The sequence below is a fragment of the Mauremys reevesii genome, linkage group 5 (genome assembly GCF_016161935.1).
Source record: "Mauremys reevesii isolate NIE-2019 linkage group 5, ASM1616193v1, whole genome shotgun sequence".
NCBI lineage: Eukaryota > Metazoa > Chordata > Testudines > Geoemydidae > Mauremys > Mauremys reevesii.
This window is the reverse complement of record NC_052627.1, coordinates 72709206-72730073: the sequence shown is the minus strand read 5'-3', so window position 1 is coordinate 72730073 and position 20868 is coordinate 72709206. Positions and strand designations below refer to the sequence as shown.

Sequence of the window (20868 nt, the reverse complement as noted above, 5' to 3'; positions counted from 1 at the left end):
ATTATAGGTGGTAATAACTGTTCTTTTTTGGGGGGGGTGGGGAGGAAAAATGGAGACGGGCAGGAGTTGTTGTTGTTAAAGTCCAATCCAGTCTCCTAGAAGACATAAGATAAATACACAAGAGGGGAGAGAAAAACACACAGTAATGATAGAAAATGCAGCTTCTGCCTTTGGTGTTGACTCACTCTTGCAACTTCTCCTTTGGAGAAACGCGGGCATGGCACACAATCTTATTAGCCACTCTGATACCTGGTGAACTTGTACCAGCATCAGGCTATTTGGGGCATTGTTTTTAACCGTTTCTTTGGTCACAGGCTCAGAGCAGTGTTGCAAAATGTGCAGCCTCAGCAAGCTAAGCCAGACTCTTATTAAACAGACGGCAAAGGGACAATAGGAAAGACAAAAAAATAAGGTAGGGAAGGAAAAGACACAGAAGTTTGGGGGAAGTGTAACAAAGTTTCACATCTCAAATGGTGTTTGCCATCTCCACTAGCTCTGGCTAAATCCCAGTGTTATCTGGGTCCCTCTCTCGGACCCGGCCTGGTTAGGATATCTCTCAGGATCAAGACAGTGAAGGACCAATGCTATTACAGTGAATCCTGGGGTTTAAGGAAATGGATGGGGGTAGCAGCCATCATGGTGAAGCTCACTCCTTTCTATTCTTTTATCTTTCAGTCAGGCAGCATCCGCCTTCAATTTCCCCCCAAAATCTTCTCTTAAAGATCCCAAAGGGGAATGATGGGTAGAATAGCTCACTCTCATTGTTTCATCTACCAGTAGGCCTAATTTCCCACACACCAGTTTGGGTTTATTGGTTTCCAAACCCACATTTCTCTTGTTTACATGAACTTAACACTGTCTTTGGGTTATATTAGCAGATCTTTTTGTTTGGACTAGGTCAGTCTGTCTCCCTTTTGCACCTTGCTCCATCTATATTTATTGCTGTGAGTTATTGTAACCCTTTATACACTCTTACTTTCCCACAGTTATGCTTACAAATGGGGTAGGCCTAGAGTTACCGCTTTTGACATGCAAAGAAACCGGCACCCACCCACCCCAAAAAGGGAAGCCTGCCACAACCCCAACCCCAAAATCCCCGCTCCCAACACACATATAGATAAGATTGAGAACAGCATTTTTTTACTTAAACTTCAGAAGTGGGAACACTGCAGCATTGTCAGCTGTACACAAACACTAGATATCCCAGTCCATCATTATGATAATGCAAATCTTTAGCCCCATTTAAAAAAAAGTCAGCAGATTAAATTAGTTTTCTGGCAAATCCATTAAAATAAACAAACCAGCCAAGCCAGTCAAATACCAGCCAGGTTGTAACCCTAGGTAGGCCAACTAGGCCCCAATTATTACAACATCCCTATAATAATAGATACTTAAGAGGTAGAAAACTAAAAGATTCAACAACTGGGAAAACAACTACACTACATACACATGAAAAAAGAGAACAAATTATTATTATATCTGATAAAACTGCATACATTTAAAAATCGCATATTTGGGGTCTGCTTCTGGTTGGATTAAACATCAAACCCCTAACTGGCTACAGTCAGAGCAGGAGCAGGCCCTGGATTACAGAGCCAGATTGCATCTGTGACTGTGCTCCACAGAAGAGCAGCAGCACATGAGGGAATGGCCAACGTGCACTTCCTCAGTGCTAACAAGAGTTAGTGCAGCTGAGGGGCTGTTTGAATGGACCCAAAGTCAGGAGAGTTCTGCTTTATTACAACCTCTTCTTTCTCCAACACAGCCCCTAAACTGCATTAGCTTTATGCTACTGGGGAGTTCCCCTATGCCAGAGAAGTTTCTTGCTGGTCAGTTTTAGCTACGTGCTACCCTTTTTGTGCTGTTTGAGCAGACGTCTGCAGAAAATGGACCATACCCATCCAGAAATTTAAAAATTTCTAGATCTTTCTGCTTTTCCCTTTACATTATCAGGGTTTTGATTAAATGCAGTGTACAGCAGATCATGAAGAAATGTTCATGAAGTACTAATCATTTGTGCAAAGATTTGCTCATAAAGAGGCAAGAAATATATTTTCCCATGAAATTAAATTGTAGGGAATAAAGACTGAACCTTTTGTCCTCTGTTATATAAGCAGCTTTCATGCTAGTGCTTCTTTGGTAAAAATAGCGCGGTGGTCTGGGGACACTAATTTATTTCCCCCTGGTATTATGAGATACTGAAATTCACATCTGTGTTTCTAATATTTTCATTCTCTTTCTCCATAGGTTTCATATGTGAAAGCTATCGACATTTGGATGGCAGTATGCCTGCTCTTTGTATTTTCTGCACTTCTGGAGTATGCAGCTGTAAATTTTGTGTCAAGGCAGCATAAAGAGCTTCTGAGATTCCGCCGGAAGAGGAAGAAGAACAAGGTAAAAAACAAACAAACTAGCAATACTCACATCTTTGAGAGAGAGAGAGATGGATTTGCACTAAGAAATGGCTTTGGTTGGTAAGGATGGCACTGCTTAAAGTGGCTGTAGAAATAAAATGGTAACATAGGGTGAAATTCACCCTGGGCAGTGGGTCAGTACAAGGACCACACAAAAATTCTACTTAAATCCTCAAAAGGGGGATTAAGGAGGATTTAAATTGTGGATGAGCCATGTGCAGGCCCCACTGTCCAGGGGTGAATTTCACCCTGTGAAAGCACGGTCAAAGTGTTCCATGATTGTGGATGTTGCTGGCACACACAATTGCATGGAAATTTATTAAATATAGTTTCTTAATTTGGCCCTAAGGACTTCTATTGAGCTCTAATGATGTATCTGATCTAAATACAGTTTTTGATAAAAGTTCACTTTTTATGAGTTTTTCTGCTGGTAGAAAGTACATTTTCTGTTAAACGCAGCTAAGTCTGTTTTTCTTTATCATAGTACTTGAGTACCAGATTGTGCCACCTTTACTCATGTGGAGGTCACATCCTCAGCTGGTATAAATTGTCATACAACTATCACTTAACTTCAACAGAGCTATGATCTGCTGAGGTTCTGTGCCCTCTGTTGAATCTATTGGGACTACTTGTGAAGTATGTTGCTATTCATCACAAGTAGGGTTGGTCCAAAGGTCAAATCCTGCAAGTCCTCTCTTAACAAAGAGTAAATGTTGAGCAAAGGCTTCCAGAATTTGTGCCACAGTTCTCAACTCTGTGAGTTAGACTTCCACTACTCATTGCTGATTTTTTAATAGGGGAAAATGGTGGAGACATTACTTTTCCCCCCAGCCTTTCATCAAGTACCTGATCCATCTTCTATTCAAGTCAGTAAGAATCTTTCTTTGGCTTTTACAGGAGTTGGATGAGGCCATTATGTAGAATATTGCTATGTATCAGATTTCAAATTGTATTAAAGGAGAGCATGTGTCATAAACAGATAGTTAAGGGTTAATGTCTCTTTTACCTGTAAAGGGTTAAGAAGCTCAGTAAACCTGGCTGACACCTGACCAGAGGACCAATAAGGGGACAAGATACTTTCAAATCTTGGTGGAGGGAAGTCTTTTGTTTGTGCTCTTTGTTTTGGGGGTTGTTCGCTCTTGGGACTAAGAGGGACCAGACATCAATCCAGGCTCTCCAAATCTTTCTGAATCAGCCTCTCATGTTTCAAACTTGTAAGTAATAGCCAGGCAAGGCGTGTTAGTCTTATTTTTGTTTTCTCAATTTGTAAATGTTCCTTTTTGCTGAGAGGATTTTACCTCTGTTTGCTGTAACTTTGAACCTAAGGCTAGAGGGGGTTCCTCTGGGCTATATGAATCTGATTACCCTGTAAAGTATTTTCCATCCTGATTTTACAGAGATAATTTTACCTTTCTTTTTAAGAACCTGATTGATTTTTTCCTTGTGTTCAGATCCAAGGGGATTGGATCTGGACTCACCAGAAATTGGTGGGGGAAGGAAGGGGGGATGGTTAAATTCTCCTTGTGTTAAGATCCAAGGGGTTGGATTGGTGTTCACCAGGAACTTGGTGAAAAGGCCTCTCAAGGCTGCCCAGGGAGGGGAAGGTTTTGCGGGGACAGAAAGTGATCCAGACACTGAAATTTCTGGATGGTGGCAGTGTTACCAGATCTAAGCTAGTAATTAAGCGTAGAAGTGTCCATGCAGGTCCCCACATCTGTACCCTAAAGTTCAGAGTGGGGGAGGAACCTTGACATGGTGAGCAGCGGCGAGGGATTTTTTAGGAACCAAAAGCCAGTAGGATTTTTTTTCTCCTTTCTAGCTGCTTAGAAAGCAGCCTGAAGGCAGAGGTGTTACGTTTTTTTTAACAAGGGTCTTTGTTAAGAGGAGGCTTCAAGCTGTGAGCAAGCAGCCAGCAAAAGGAATTTACAAGCTGAATTGTTTTCTTTCTTTCTACCTCTTGGGTATAGCTAGTTAGAAAGTCTCTGTTAACCAAGCAGCCCTGAGCTGAGTGCATCCCAGTTTCAGTGAACTGCAGAGGGGTGTGGCCAGCACAAGAAAGCAGGAAAATGAGTACCAGTGGAGCAACTAACAAACTAGAACTGGCTAGGCTGGAAGCAACAGAGAAAGACAACGAACATAAGAGACGGATGGAACTAAAACAATTAGAAATTAATGCAGAAATAGCCAGGGAAGAAGCGGCCCACAGGAGAGTTATGGAGATGAAACAAATAGAGATGGAGGCAAAGGAAAAAGAGAGAGGGAAAAAGAGAGAAAGCATGAACTGGAATTAGCAAGGACTAAGCAGGACGTACCAGCCAACCCTAACAACCCTTCTCCAGATACTGTTTCCCATCCCAGAAAATTCCCCACCTACAAGGCAGGTGATGATACTGAAGCCTTCTTAGAAAATTTTGAAAGGGCCTGCCTTGGGTACAGCATCTCTGCAGACCAGTACATGATAGAGCTGAGGCCACAGCTCAGTGGACCCTTAGCAGAGGTGGCGGCTGAAATGCCTAAGGAACACATGAATGATTACAAACCTTTTTAAACCAAGGCCAGAATCAGAATGGGGCTAACACCAGAGCATGCCCATCAGTGGTTCAGAACCCTAAGGTGGAAACCCGATGTGTCATTTACCCGACATGCCTACCACATTGGAAAGAATTGGGAGGCCTGGATATAAGGAGCAAGTGCTAACTCTCTGGAAGAACTGTCCTTCCTAATGCAAATGGAGCAGTTCTTAGAGAGTGTTCCTGAGGAAATAGAAAGGTACATCCTAGATGGGAAGCCCAAAACTGTAACCGAGGCGGGGGAGATTGGAGCCAGATGGGTGGAAGTGGCAGAAAAGAAAAAAACTACTAGCAAGGGGAGTGAATATCAGAGGGGGCAAACCGAAAATAAACCCTATCACCGGGGGCAACCCAAGACCCCACCTACAACCCAAGGAAAGCCCCAGGCCCCCTATTGTCCCACCTCACCAGTCTCCAGCAACCCACCTCGGCCCAGTGACCAGTCAGCTGGGCGATGTTTTAAATGTAATGAACTGGGACATATAAAGGCCAACTGCCCCAAAAACCCCACCGATTACAGTTCATTACACCACAATCACACCAAAGATCCCCAGGCCCAGATGCCTCTCAAATACCCTCGGAGCGAAGGGAAAACTTGAGAGTGGGCGGAAAGAAGGTTATCGCGTGGAGAGACACTGGGGCACAAGTGTCAGCTATCCACCAATCCTTAGTGGACCCCAAATTCATCAACCCAGAGGCCCAAGTGACAATTCACCCATTCATGTCAAAATCTGTAAACTTGCCTACAGCTGAGTTGCCTGTCCAGTACAAGGGCTGGTCAGGAATGTGGACTTTTGCAGTCTATGACAATTATCCCATCCCCATGCTACTGGGGGAAGACTTGGCCAACCATGTGAAGCTGGACAAGAGAGTGGGAATGGTCACACGCAGCCAGGCAAGCAAGCTTCCACACCCATCCCTGTTCCTGAGCCGTCCACAAGGGCCCCGTCTGTGTTACCAGAGACCCAGACCGAGGTGGTGGAACCGGATCCCCTGCCAACACCTAAAACAGCCATAGTGCAGCCAGTCCCAGAACCGGAACTGGAAAAGCAACCAGCACCAGAAGCGTTGCCAGCACTGACTCCAGCGCTTGCAAGCCCATCTACAATTCCAACGCCAGAGGGCACCAGCAGGCCTGAAATGGCAGAAGCAGCAGACAACCCTACCCAAGAGGCTCAGCCAGAGCCTGAAATATCACATAGTGCACCAGCAGAAAGCGGTTCACAATTAACGAAAACAACCTCATCATCTACATCGCTTCCACAGGGACCAAGCCCAAGTCCACAGTCTAAGGAGGAGCTGATGTCTCCAGCATCAAGGGAACCGTTCCAGGCTGAGCAGGAAGCAGATGACAGCCTTCAGAAAGCTTGGGTGGCGGCACGGAGCACCCAGCCGCCTCTCAGCTCTTCTAACCAATCCCGGTTTGTTGTAGAACAAGGACTTTTATACAAGGAGACACTTTCTGGTGGACGCCAGGAAGACTGGCATCCTCAAAGACAGTTGGTAGTTCCAACTAAGTACCGGGTAAAGCTCTTGAGCTTATCCCATGATCATCCCAGTGGTCATTCCGGGGTGAACAGAACCAAGGACCGGTTGGGGAAGTCTTTCCACTGGGAGGGAATGGGCAAGGACGTTGCTAATTATGTCCAGTCTTGTGAGGTGTGCCAATGAGTGGGAAAGCCCCAAGACCAGGTCAAAGCCCCTCTCCAGCCACTCCCCATAATTGAGGTCCCATTTCAGCGAGTAGCTGTGGATATTCTGGGTCCTTTCCCAAAAAAGACCCCCAGAGGAAAGCAGTACATATACTGACTTTCATGGATTTTGCTACCCGATGGCCGGAAGCAGTAGCTCTAAGCAACACCAGGGCTAAAACTGTGTGCCAGGCTTTAGCAGACATTTTTGCCAGGGTAGGTTGGCCCTCCGACATCCTTACAGATTCGGGAACAAATTTCCTGGCAAGGACCATGAAAAATCTGTGGGAAGCTCATGGGGTGAATCACTTGGTTGCCACCCCTTACCACCATCAAACCAATGGCCTGGTGGAGAGGTTTAATGAAACTTTGGGGGCCATGATACGTAAATTAATAAATGAACACTCCAATGATTGGGACCTAGTGTTGCAGCAGTTGCTTTTTGCCTACAGGGCTGTACCACATCCCAGTTTAGGGTTTTCACCATTCAAACTTGTGTACGGCCATGAGGTTAAGGGGCCATTACAGTTGGTGAAGCAGCAATGGGAGGGGTTTACGCCTTCTCCAGGAACTAACATTCTAGACTTTGTAAGCAACCTACAAAGCACCCTCCGACACTCTTTAGCCCTTGCTAAAGAAAACCTAAAGGATGCTCAGGAGGAGCAAAAGGCCTTGTATGATAAACATACCAAAGAGCGTTCCTTCAAAGTAGGGGACCAGGTTATGGTCTTAAACGCGGTACAGGCCCATAAGATGGAAGCATCATGGGAAAGGCCATTCACGGTCCAAGAGCGCCTGGGAGCTGTCAACTATCTCATAGGATTCCCCACCTCAACCCTAAAGCCTAAAGTGTACCATGTTAATTCTCTAAAGCCCTTTTACTCCAGAGACTTAAAGGTTTGTCAGTTTACAGCCCAGGGAGGAGATGACGCTGAGTGGCCTGAAGGTGTCTACTACGACGGAAAAAGTGACGGTGGTGTGGAAGAGGTTAACCTCTCCACAACCCTGGAATGTCTGCGGCGGTAACAGATCAAGGAGCTGTGCACTAGCTTCGCGCCAATGTTCTCAGCCACTCCAGGACAGACTGAACAGGCATACCACTCCATTGACACAGGTAATGCTCACCCAATTAGAACCCCACCCTACCGGGTGTCTCCTCATGCCCAAGCTGCTATAGAACGGGAGAGCCAAAGCCTGCTACAGATGGGTATAATCTGCCCCTCTAACAGTGCATGGGCATCTCCAGTGGTTCTAGTTCCCAAACCAGATGGGGAAATATGTTTTTGCGTGGACTACCGTAAGCTAAATGCTGTAACTCATCCCGACAACTATCCAATGCCATGCACCAATGAGCTATTGGAGAAATTGGGACGTGCCCAGTTCATCTCTACATTAGACTTAACCAAGGGGTACTGGCAAGTACCGCTAGATGAACCCGCCAAAGAAAGGTCAGCCTTCATCACCCATGCAGGGGTGTATGAATTTAATGTGCTTCCTTTCGGGCTGCGAAATGCACCCGCCACCTTCCAAAGATGGTCTCCTAGCAGGATTAGGAGAATCTGCAGTTGCCTACCTCGATGACGTGGCCATTTTTTCTGATTCATGGGCAGAACACCTGAAGCACCTGGAAAAAGTCTTAGAGCGCATCAGGCAGGCAGAACTAACTGTTAAGGCTAAAAAGTGTCAAATAGGCCAAAACAGAATGACTTACCTTGGACACTAGGTGGGTCAAGGAACGATAAATCCCCTACAGGCCAAGGTGGATGCTATCCAAAAGTGGCCTGTCCCAAAGTCAAAGAAACAGGTCCAATCCTTCTCAGGCTTGGCCGGATATTACAGGCGATTTGTACCACACTACAACCAAATCGCTGCCCCACTAACAGACGTGACCAGAAAGACACAGCCAAATGCAGTTAAGTGGACTGATGAGTGTCAAAAGGCCTTTACCTAGCTTAAGGCAACACTCATGTCTGACCCTGTGCTAAGGGCCCCAGACTTTGACAAACCATTCCTAGTAACCACAGATGTGTCTAAACGTGGTGTAGGAGCAGTTTTAATGCAGGAAGGACCGGATCAAGAATTTCATCCTGTCGTGTTTCTCAGCAAGAAACTGTCTAAGAGGGAAAGCCACTGGTCAATCAGTCAAAAAGAATGCTACGGCATTGTGTATGCCCTGGAAAAGCACCGCTCATATGTTTGGGGACGGCATTTTAAGCTACAAACTGACCATGCTGCGCTAAAGTGGCTTCATACTGCCAAGGAAACAACAAAAAACTTCTTCGATGGAGTTTAGCTTTCCAGAATTTTGATTTTGAAATTGGTGGGGGAAGGGAGGGAGGATGGTTAAATTCTCCTTGTGTTAAGATCCAAGGAGTTGGATTGGTGTTCACCAGGAACTTGGTGAAAAAGCCTCTCAAGGCTGCCCAGGGAGGGGAAGGTTTTGGGGGGACAGAAAGTGATCCAGACACTGAAATTTCTGGATGGTGGCAGTGTTACCAGATCTAAGCGGGTAATTAAGCTTAGAAGTGTCCATGCAGGTCCCCACATCTGTACCCTAAAGTTCAGAGTGGGGGAGGAACCTTGACAGCATGTCAATTAGCTCAAAAGTCTTTCAATTCCTGGAGACCTGAGCTCAAATTATTATTTAGGTCACAAGCGTAAAGTGATTTATCAGCTTATTCCCCTTATATTGCTAACATATTATAAATCTATTACCCAATACACCATGCCTGGAGATTCCTGTCCTCAAGAACTAACCCTACACTGGTAAGGTTTGTAGGGAAGGATTGGTGTTTACATAAAAAAAGCTTGCAATGGCTTGTTCCAAACCCATGCACTTTGTCCAGCATTTTCAGAAATTCCACTCACATAAGACCCAGTTCCTATATTTTATGTAACTATTTTCCAGGGGCAACTTTAGCCTGGTTCCATGGGTTCAACTGTATCTACAGCTATCATGAAACCAAGGGAGCCAAACCTGAGTGGTGCTGCAAACCATGCATCAGGTCACACCACCACTCACTTAAATTTGGCCTGGTCAAACCCTCTGTCATGATGGAGGGGCAGCCAGGCCACATATGAGTGGCACTGCAACCCTGTGTGCCAGGTCACAATGCCTGGAGGGAGAGCTGGCCCAGCCCTGCAGGAGGGCAGCCACCACTGTGGGGTTGGTGCAGGGTGGAGCAGGCTTATTCTTGAGTATCTCCCACCACTCCCTCTGCACTAGGGCAGGATTCAGGTTGCAGGTGCCAGGGTGCAAAGTGCTGCTGTAGGTGGCTAATGCCCCTCTTGACTACAACTCAAATTCATGTCCAAGAAGATGCCTCCATAGAATCTGGTGGCTACTTCTGCCCAATACTGGGTTTGCTCCTGTGCCCACTGAGGCTGCCCACCAAGGGCTTTCAGAATCTAGCCCTGACTGAACATGAGGAAGAAAGTGGGGGTGGGGGGAGAGAGGAGTATTGTCTATTGTGCTGACTAACACAAAGTGCACTTCCCCCAGCCACATAGGAGGAAAGGCATTTTTGTGGCAGGTTATTTTTTAAATAATAGTTTGAAGTCTTAGCAGTGGGCCTGAGAGAGAGAACTAGGAAGAGTGCAGGTCAGGTAAAAATTAAGGCATCATGGAGTATTAATAGTTATATTGCATGATCCATTATGTGATGATTGTTTTGGTCCATTTCTCTTGCTTCTCTCAGGTAGAAGCTTTTGCAATATTGTAAATGCAAAGTTTACTTTGGGTCTCAGGCATGCTAATTTCACTTAATTGATTTCAAATAAAAACAATGGAGGAGTCCTTGTGGCACCTTTGAGACTAACAAATTTGGGCATAAGCTTTCATGGGCTAGAACCCACTTCAACTGGGTTCAACAGATGCATGGAATGAAAAAATACAGTAAGCAGAATATATATATTACAGCACATGAAAAGATAGTTGCCTTACCAAGTGGTCGGGGGATCAGTGCGAACAAGCCAATTCAATTAAGGTGGAAATGGCCTATTCTCAACAGTTGACAAGAAGGGGTAAATACCAACGGAGGGAAAATTACTTGTGTAATACTAACAGAGGCCAATGCACTCAAGGTGGCCCATTTCCAACAGTTGACAAGCAGGTGTGAGTATGAGCAGAGGAAAATTAGTTTTTGTAGTGACCCATCCACTCCCAGTCTTTATTCAGGCCTAACATGATGGTGTCCAGTTTGCAAATTAATTCCAGTTCTGCAGTTTCTCAGTGGAGTCTGTTTTTGAAGTTTTTTAGTTGAAGAATTGCCGCTTTTAAGTCTGTTATTGAGTGTCCAGGGAGCTTGAAGTGTCCTTCTAGTGGTTTTTGAATGTTATGATTCCTTATGTCTGATTTGTGTCCATTTATTCTTTTGCGTAGAGACTGTCTGGTTCGGCCAATGTACATGGCAGAGGGGCATTGCTGGCACATGACGGCATATCTCAGATTGGTAGATGTGCAGGTGAACAAGCCCCTGATGGGGCTCATGTGGTTAGGTCCTATGATGCTGTCCCTTGAATAGATAGGCGGATAGAGTTGGCAACAGGGTTTGTTGCAGGGATTAGTTCCTGGGTTACTGTTTTTGTTGTGTAGTGTGTAGTTGCTGGTGAATATTTGCTTCAGGTTGGGAGGCTATCTGTAAGCGAGGACTGGCCTCACTCTCACTTATCCCTCACTCTCACAGACCTTGGGAGACAGACCAGTCCTCACTTATAGACAGCCCCCCACCCTGAAGCAAATACTCACTAGCAACTACACAACAAAAACTGATACAGACTAACATGGCTACTACTCTGAAACCTGATTTCAAATAGTGTCTTTTCACCACATGATCAAAGTCAGAGTGAAAAACAGATTGGGTATTCTAAGCACAAGGGCACAGGCTGGTAGAGTAATATATTTCCTTCCTCCTCTAGAATCAAAATAACTTCATTTACATCTACCATTTTTTAAGCAAGACTTCAGTTTCCCCCAATACAACTCTTTAGCAGTTAATCCAATTCAAAGGCCTTGGGGATGGACTCACAAGGTGCTGAACATTCTTGCACTTAACATTGAACATTCAACCACTTAAACATGTGCTGAACTTAAAGTACAAGCATAGTCTCATTGATCTGTGCTTTGGTGGATCAGGCCAGAATACTCAGTGCGTTACCGGTACAAGCCCTTGAATCTCCAACACCTCCGGGGCCTGGTTCTGATTTCATACTGCTCCTACCCCAGTCTACCTCCTTGAAATTACTTCTGTTACAGACTGGTATCAGTGAGCTCAAATTGGGCTCCAAGGCTGCAATATAGGACCACATTCCAGAAGATACTGACTTAAATATGTCAGTTTTGCCTGAGTAAGAGTTGTGTGCGCATATTCCAAGGCAGCATGGGGCAAAGAGTGTAGTGACAACAATATTAACAAATATTTAAGATTTTAAAATATGTAGCATTGAATGAGACAAATCTATTTCAGCAATTTACATAAAATGACAATATTCACTTTAATTGCATTCATACATAGAGCAATTACAGAGAAAAAAAATCAATGCCACAGTAAAAAATTCAAGTATTTTATCATTTTAATTTTAGTTATTTCTTTAAAATATTCCTACATTTTATCCATTACTTTCTCTAGCTAGTCTATGCCTGGATTTCCTTGTTCTATGCATTGAATTGAAAAGTGCTAATGATGGAATTTCATACATACTTTAATTGTTACACTTTAAAAGGTGGATGATTGAAAAAAGCAAACATGTTGACCATTTTTGCTAAATATTACTCTGATAGTTCTAGTTTTTTGGTTTTTTTTTAAGAATAACTTGCAGTGTGCATTTTCTCCTTTTGTTGTGTTTTTGGGTTTACATTTTTGCTTTTTAAAGAATGTGTTTCATTTCAGTGGTGTTAAAAAACAAAAACCAAAACACAACACTGCTTAGCCCCTCTGCTTACTGCATTTTCCATCCCCAGAATTTGTTTGCATCTTTTCTATTGAAGTCAATTTTTTCTATAAGGGAAGGCAGGCAGCTCTATTTGCAATTGACATTGATGCTTTTTGTGGCTCGTGAGCAGAGGATGCTATTGGCTAATGCTTATATCCACCTCCAGGGAAGTGGATTCCAAACCGACCTCCAGATTTAATTCTGGCTTGCAGGTCTGGAGACAACTCTGCCAGTATCCCTTTTCTTACAGCCTTATTTAACACTTTCTTATTGGGCAACTGTAAAAAGGACTGGATACATTTACTCAAACGACATTGCTCCTTGAGAAAACATTTGATAGATCACTAACACTGCTAACAAAAATAATTGAAGTCTTCTGGATTAAAACAGAGTTAAACAGTCTTTCGAACAAACATGATTGTTTCAGTACATTTTCTAAATATAGCATTTATGTGCAATTGTATTTAGTAAATTAACAAATACACTTTAACACTGTGTTATGCTGGTTTCCGCCTATCACTTTCCCACTCAGCTACTGTAGCCAGTGATTATAAAGTTTAGTGTACATTTTGACTCATTTGGCAAAGGTTAACAATCACGGATTCCCAGGAATTAAATTTTATTTTACTTCTTTTTAAGATGCATCATATAAAGAAAACAACTTTCAGTGACCTTTATTTAACCAGGAAATCAACAGGAGAATGAAGAGAAATTAAATACCAGGATAGGTGTTCAAATAACCTGACTTTAAATCCCCTCTTATCATGATTTAGAGCTGCCATTCTGTTCCCTATTATACCTAGGTAGATTATAGAAGCAGGGAGTTTAGGGATGAAAAAGCCTTTTAGGCAACTCTGTCCATCTATAATCTTGGGAAACTGACAGGTTTACAGGGATGGAACTTTACCAGTTCCATAGGGTACAGAACCCCCCTCCTAACAAAATGACTTTCCATTTGTGGAATCAGTGTTGTCTAACCCCTACTTGGGTTTTTCTGTACAGGCAAAGCATGTGGCCCAAAGCTTTGGCTGTTTTAATTTTTAATACTGCAAATCTATAATTTACTCTAAACTGTCTGCAACATTTTTCAAGATGAAACAATTTTCACGTCTAGATTTTGGCAAAAACAGAATCTGGACATTATTGTGATTTATATTGTGGTAGTTAGAACTGGTTGAAAATTCAAAATTCACTTTTAATTAAAAACATTGACAATTTTCACAAAAATATTTACCATTTATCATCAACTAGCTCTAGTGATAGCTCCCAGTCACGACTAGCCCCCTTGTGCTAGATGCATGGAAATATATGAAAATGAAGTCCTTTCTTTGAAGGCCTTACAGTCTAATTTGAGACCAATTGAAACAAGTGAGTTTGATGAACAAAAGGAGGATGGAGGTAGGGAGACAATTGTAATGGAGATAGTGATTACAGTGGTGTGATCTTAACTTTGGTTCCAAATTATTTAAAGATTATTTTGTTTTTGAAGACTCAATCCAACTCTCATGGGAAAGTACAGAACAAGTCTACTGTTGACTTTTACTTATGTGTGTGTATTATTTATAGCCCAATCTTACTTCCATTCAAGTCATCTAAACCAACATGTCATGTATTCTAGTCACTGTTGCCTTCCTGATAGATATCATAGCAGAAGTAGGTTGCAAGGATGGATTTGAAGGAGTGGATAATGGCCTTATGAATAGATTCCTGGAGAACATTCCATGCATAAAAGAGAAGCATGAAGAAAAGTGCAGAGATGTTTGTGATAGGGCTAATCCACACTTACCGTCCGGGTCGACGCGGTGAGTTCGACTTCTCGGAGTTCGAACTATCGCGTCTGATCTAGATGCGATAGTTCGAACTCCGGAAGCGCCGTGGTCGACTCCAGTACTCCACCACTGCAAACGGCGGTGGTGGAGTCGACGGGGGAGCCGCGGAGTTCGACCCTGCCGCGTCTGGACGGGTGAGTAGTTCGAATTAGGGTATTTCGAATTCAGCTACGCTATTCCTGTAGCTGAATTTGCGTACCCTAATTCGAACCCCCTTTTTATTGTAGAACAGGCCATAGAAACAGACAAATGACTATTCGAGTCTATCATCATTGATGCAGTGGAGAGAATGGAAATGATGAGATTTACCCTTCAACTCCATTCCTGACTGAAATTGTTTTAAAAATATTTTATAATGAACAAAAAACATTGGCCACCTTTGGACCAAGTATCACATGAATTAAAAACACAACTGAGACAATCCCTGAAACTGGAGATAAACATTAAGTTCCAAACCTGAGAACTGCTACTACAGTCCTTATGTAGTCAGTGATTGTTTTGCCTGAATCAGATGTGCAGGATCTGGCCTGCAACAAATCATTTTCAATACACTTTAATTTATTTGATCTGAACTTTAAGAATTAAAAACCACTTACTTTATAAACTTTTGTTTTTAAAAGCACCTGAATGAGCAGAAAGAGACAATAGAAGAGAGACAGAGTTAGAAGCATCATACATAATTGGTCCATATTGAGTTTATTTTTCTTGTTATTTCAAAAGAAGCAAGCACAGAGGAATATTGTACATATACTGAAAAATACAGTTTCTATTTTTAAACTAAATTCTAATGCGATATACTTCTCAGGAATATTCAACCTTTTTTATTCTGTTTTCATAGACCTAAAGATCATGGTATCTTTAATAATGAAAATAGATGTACAGACAAGTTTAATTATACCTTTTAATGATAATCACATTTATTTTTGTTTGTTTTCCTTTGTTTTGCTTTTTCCTTTTTGGTCTTCCCTTCATTTTGATGAAAGTATTTTGGGGGAGTGCTTGATGGAAATGAAATCAATGAATCATTGCGACGTAGCAATGGCTTGAGAAGTGCAGAACATATAGACGGGACTTTGGCTCAAATCTACAGTACAAATTTAAGGGTAAACTATGTAGAAGATGTCCCATTTGTCATAATGTGATACACAATCATTAACAAAGGCCCTGTTCTTTTGTCTGAACTGATGTTTTCCCCCATGTGGACTCATTACCTGTATGTGATGATGTGAAGTGTTATTAAAAAGGTACCTGTTTTGTTAATTCTGTAGTCGATATTGACCTGTGTACATCTGGAATTAAAACAGGGAATTAAAATTTGACTTTCTGCTATTCCAAGGAAGGCTTAAAAATTATCAGAGCTAAGAGAAATAACTTGATTGGATACATATTTAAAAAAAAAAAACCTATTCAGCTTTCAACTATAAATGCTTTCTGCAAAAAAGTGTGGAGAGTAAAACATTAAAATGTTCAAAATAACTCAAAGGTTATAAATACATCCTAAAACTATTAGTATTACTTACAGCCAAAAAATATAGCAAAGATATTTCAGCAAATGTGTGTTATTCCTCAGGAAGATTAAATTATTGAAAGCATATATCAAACAGAAAACATCTTGAGCTCAAGGTAATTTAAATGTTTTGATCATTTTATGCCTAGGTATTTTATATAGTGATGCTGATATGCAAATAAACCAACCCAGCTCACTGCCTTCAAGCCTGTAAGGATTCTGGTTGTGTTTCAAAAATCTTTACCTATATTTAGGAGCACTCATTAATATTTAAAGAGGTGCTAAAATATTTATACTAATAAAAATATATGTAACTAGACTTTGAACAATTTGTAATGATTAATTTGTTAAGCAGTATGCATGAAAACCTCTTGTTTATATTAAAACTTCAGCAAAGGCTTCTATAAATAAGTGTTAATTCATTTTTTCCTTTTTATCAATTACATAAAAAGATGATGCACCAGACAATCATGTAAAGGAAAAGAAAAGAAAAATTAGGTAATAATTGGAGTTATACCAATCTCCTAGAACTGGAAGGGACCTTGAAAGGTCATCAAGTCCAGCCCCCTGCCTTCACTAGCAGGACCAATTTTTGCCCCAGATCCTTAAGTGGCCCCCTCAAGGATTGAACTCACAACTCTGGGTTTAGCAGGCCAATCCTCAAACCACTGAGCTATCCCTCCCCCTGTGCTTCAGTGTGACATCCTAAAATGAAGACTTAAGTTTTCAAATCAACATTCAGTGCATTTTGAATGGGATATTCTATGGTCCAGATCTTTAGGTGTTGTATGTCAGTATACCTCCAACTGAGTGGCTTCACCAGCTGAGGAGCTGGTCCATTTAATTATATATAAATAAAACTGGGTTAAAAAAGAATTAAATAAGTTCATGGAGCATCGGTCCATCTATGGATATTTGCCAAGATGATCAGGGACACAATCCAATTATATTTCAAAGAGAAATAACAGAAAAATCCACCTATGAAAACAAATGGACCATCAGCGTTATTTGAGATGATTTTATTATTTTCAGATATCTTTGAGGGAGCATTCAGAAGATTAATCTTAGTTAGTAACATAGAACAGAGTCTTGTGTCCCATTTTAGAGCCTGATCCTGCAGACACACTCCAAGAGTTAGTCTTTACTATTGCAAGAAATCAAACGCTAATTTTAGGTCAATGGAACTACTCACTGTAGTAAGCCCTACATCCAGTAGCAAGTATATGGAGGGCGAGGCCCTTAGTCAGGTTCTGGGTATTTAAAAAAAAAAAAATCTGTTGGCCAAATTCATCTTACATGTAACTCCACTGAAGTCAAGAGTTACACAAGATGAATTTACCACTTCATATTTCACCTATTAAAAGTATTACAACAAAGATGTTATTTCCCAGGTTTTTGGTACCAGAGTACTTAGTTTAAAACAGTTTTGTTTAATCGTGTCATAACATTTGTACCCTGCTATCATTTTATATTTCTGTTATTCATCCCCATGTTTTATTAACCTACTGCTGTTTTCTTGCTTTCATGTTAATTTTCCTTTTTTTGTTTACTAGAGTGCATTACTAATTACAATAAAGCCACTATAGAAGTGTTATTAAAACAGAGAACTGTGAATAAGTTTATAGGATTGCAAAAGTATAAATTTAAAAAGCATTTCAGTGGAATGGCAACCATTCTCAGATTCCATTACTGAGATTTTAAAATCCCTGAGGTGACTGTCAGCCTAAACTTTTCAATTTAACTGAATGTTTGTGTGTTTTTTCCAGAATATGCTGATTTGTTGACATCAAAACTGAACACAGGAAAGGAAAGGTTTTGACAAACTTCTTATTTAAAAATTTTTTAACAAGCTTTAAAATTTTCAAGACAATCCATTTTGACATTTTCAAAACAAAAACTTCATTTTTTTTGGTTCAGAAGGACTTTTGGTTTAGAAGTTTGTAGAAAAAAAACATAAGTCTAAATCAAAATGAAATGTTTTGAAATGAAACATTTCAATTGATCTGATAGGATTCTGTCTATTTTTGGTTCATGAAAAAAATTAAGATTTCCACTTTTCATACTAATACAGAACAAGGGCTTTTTTTGAAAGCTCAAAAATTCTCATGGAATGGGAAGGAACTGATTTTTTTCTTCCCTAAGTCTAACTTGTAACTTTATTTTCGTCTAGTCTTTTAAGGCAACAGCTTTCCTGGACTACATCATTATTTGAGAAATAAGATGTGAATACTTTATTTTTTATTATTTTGTTGCACTTCAGAGATCTTAAAAGCATATAGTTATAGAGCACTTAAACAAGATCAGATAAGAACAAGAAATATAGAGTTTAAATTAATTCAAATATGAATTCCTCAAAAGTAATTGGATTACTCTTCAATAGGATATGTATTGAAGAAAAAAAACCACATAGTTTGAAGGTAAAGGAGACTTTGGGATATACATTCAGTCAGTTTTGGACCTGGTCTCAGTTCCTGTGTAGAATTTATATATCTATATTTGCACCTGCAGAATAAGTTACAGCAGCAAATTTGAGCCTGTGCATCTCTACCTACCTGGTACCCGTAATTGGGTAAGTAGTGATGCAAAATGTGCTTACAAAATGAAAGCCACATCTTTGGACATGTACCACATCCCCATGTATGTATATAATTCTTCTTTTCCATTCAATGGATGTAGAACCAAATTCAATTCTCATTCACACATGAATAAATCCAGAATAACTGCATTGACATCAATGGATTTTTTCTGTATATATAGTGGAGAAACTGCAAAGAATATGGCCCTTAGTTTTGATCCCTGTGCCTTAGCCTTCTCTACTTATAATATTTTACTTACAATTTCCCTTCATTTTAAAAAAGAATTCTTTTTATTTGATGTATCTATATGAAACTATAGAAATAAGGCATAACAATTAGACTACAGTATTCAAGCAGGCAGAATTCCCAGTAATTTAATTGATGTCAACATGTTATATGTACTACGATAGCACAATGGGGCTATGTACACGACAAGTGATATGGTCCCTGTCTAAAAGAGCAACATGAGTTTTGCTTGGCTGAAGACCAGGGAATTGGGCTCTAAATGGGAAAGAACAGAGTAAATTGGTATTTTGTCCAATCACAGATCATTAGAAATAATGGAAGTTAAGTTGAATAGATTATGTATTTAAAAATGCCAGTTGGTGAAATCCCTCCCTCCTTGATTTCGATGGACGTTTTGCCATTGACTTCAATGGGACCAAGATGTCATCCAGCAAATATAAAGTGGTGGGTTAAAAAAGCCACTGAAGTAAGGATGCAGAACTTTGTTTTCAATAGATTCGAAATTTATGTAACTGAAGAACTTCCTTACTTTTCTTGCAACAGGACGATGAGGTAAGGGAGAGTCGATTCAGTTTTACAGCCTATGGAATGGGACCATGTCTACAAGCAAAAGACGGAGTGACTCCAAAGGGGCCAAATAATCCCATCCAAGCTGCACCAAAAAGCCTCGATGAAATGAGGAAGGTATTCATTGACCGAGCCAAGAAAATTGATACCATTTCCAGAGCTTGCTTCCCATTAGCCTTTCTGATTTTCAACATTTTTTATTGGGTTATCTATAAAATCATTAGGCATGAGGACATTCACCAATAACAAGATTAAGGCTTGTTGTACAAACTGTTGGGGCTGGCATGTTCAGCAAGAGGTTTTCCATTACAAATGAGCATACAGATGCTTACTGGGATAGTTAAAAGGCACAAAGAAAAAGATCCCATTTGACTTGCTATGCAGAGTCACTATTGGACAGATGACAAATGACACCCAGTGAAGGTATATCTGCTATTACTAAGTTTCTACTTCATACTAACTAAACAATCAACTTTTTCATAGTAAAAATCACAACACTATACTACAGCTTTACTGCCAACGTGTTTATACATACTTTTACATTGTGGTACAATTGTACAGTATTCTTTAAAGTTCCTTACAATTTTTTAATTCAACTGTATTTTTTAAAAAAAAATTACAAAAATGGGTCTAATGTCTTAGATGACTCCCAGAGTAACAGATTAAAGGAGGGTCAGAAATTTGAATATAAAGTTTACAAAATGAGTAATGAATTACTGATTTGAGTTTTAGAGCTCAAGCACATTGGGTTTTATCAAGAGCACAGGACACATTACGTTCTTTAAAAAAAAAAGAAAAAGAAAAGAAAAAAACAAATTTACTCATACAAAGCACTTCATAAATTGATTATGGTTCCCCTGGAGCTTAAAAAACATGGCAATGTAATACGCAAAGTAGCACCAAATATCTATTGCCCAGTCTGAAGCGACCCACTAGTCAAACTTTCTGGTACTGTGCATATCACAATGGGAACAAGGTACTGTTTTTAAAGGATTGTTGCCCTTAAGTACTTTTAATTACTCACAATCACCCTTGGGTAAATTGAAAGAGAAAATAAAAAAAAATCACAACAATAAAAAGATGTTTCTCTCATCAGGTAAATGTTCAGAAACCACAGTATTTGTGGAGACAAGCCAGACAATTAAAAATGACATCAAAATAAGTTTGTGAAAAGTGACATTAAAAACAAAACAAAAGGGATAAGTCACTTAGCCTATACCTATGATAAAAGTAATTTATGAACTTTTTTGAAGCTGACTATGGCAACATTTCTGCACAGATACTTCCATTATCATCAGTGAAAGTTTGATATACAAGTACCTAAAGATAACCAGGTCAGTCTTTTCTTAATTTGAATGATTTGTTCAATGAGAAGATTCTGACATGACTTCTTGGACACTGGCAGAAAATAGTCTGTATCTTAGAAAACACTAAACAGTTCTTCTAAAAATATATCAGGACAATCTTATTTTTACTGCACTTCATGGTAAAAGATAGGAGAAGAAATTGAAACTGTTGGAGCAAATTTTCCCTACTT

At 40.5% G+C, this 20868-nt stretch overlaps 1 protein-coding gene across 1 annotated transcript in view; it reads left to right on the top strand.

The window, feature by feature from the left end:
* GLRA3 (glycine receptor alpha 3) overlaps nucleotides 1–20539 on the top strand; it is a 118562-nt gene extending 98023 nt beyond the window's left edge. Inside the window, exons 8-9 of the mRNA XM_039542736.1 lie at nucleotides 2248–2394; nucleotides 19308–20539. Of these exons, the coding sequence (XP_039398670.1) occupies nucleotides 2248–2394; nucleotides 19308–19577 (417 nt within the window). The 3' untranslated portion in view covers nucleotides 19578–20539. The remainder of the gene's footprint in view (nucleotides 1–2247; nucleotides 2395–19307) is intronic.
* The last annotated feature ends 329 nt before the right edge of the window (nucleotides 20540–20868 follow it).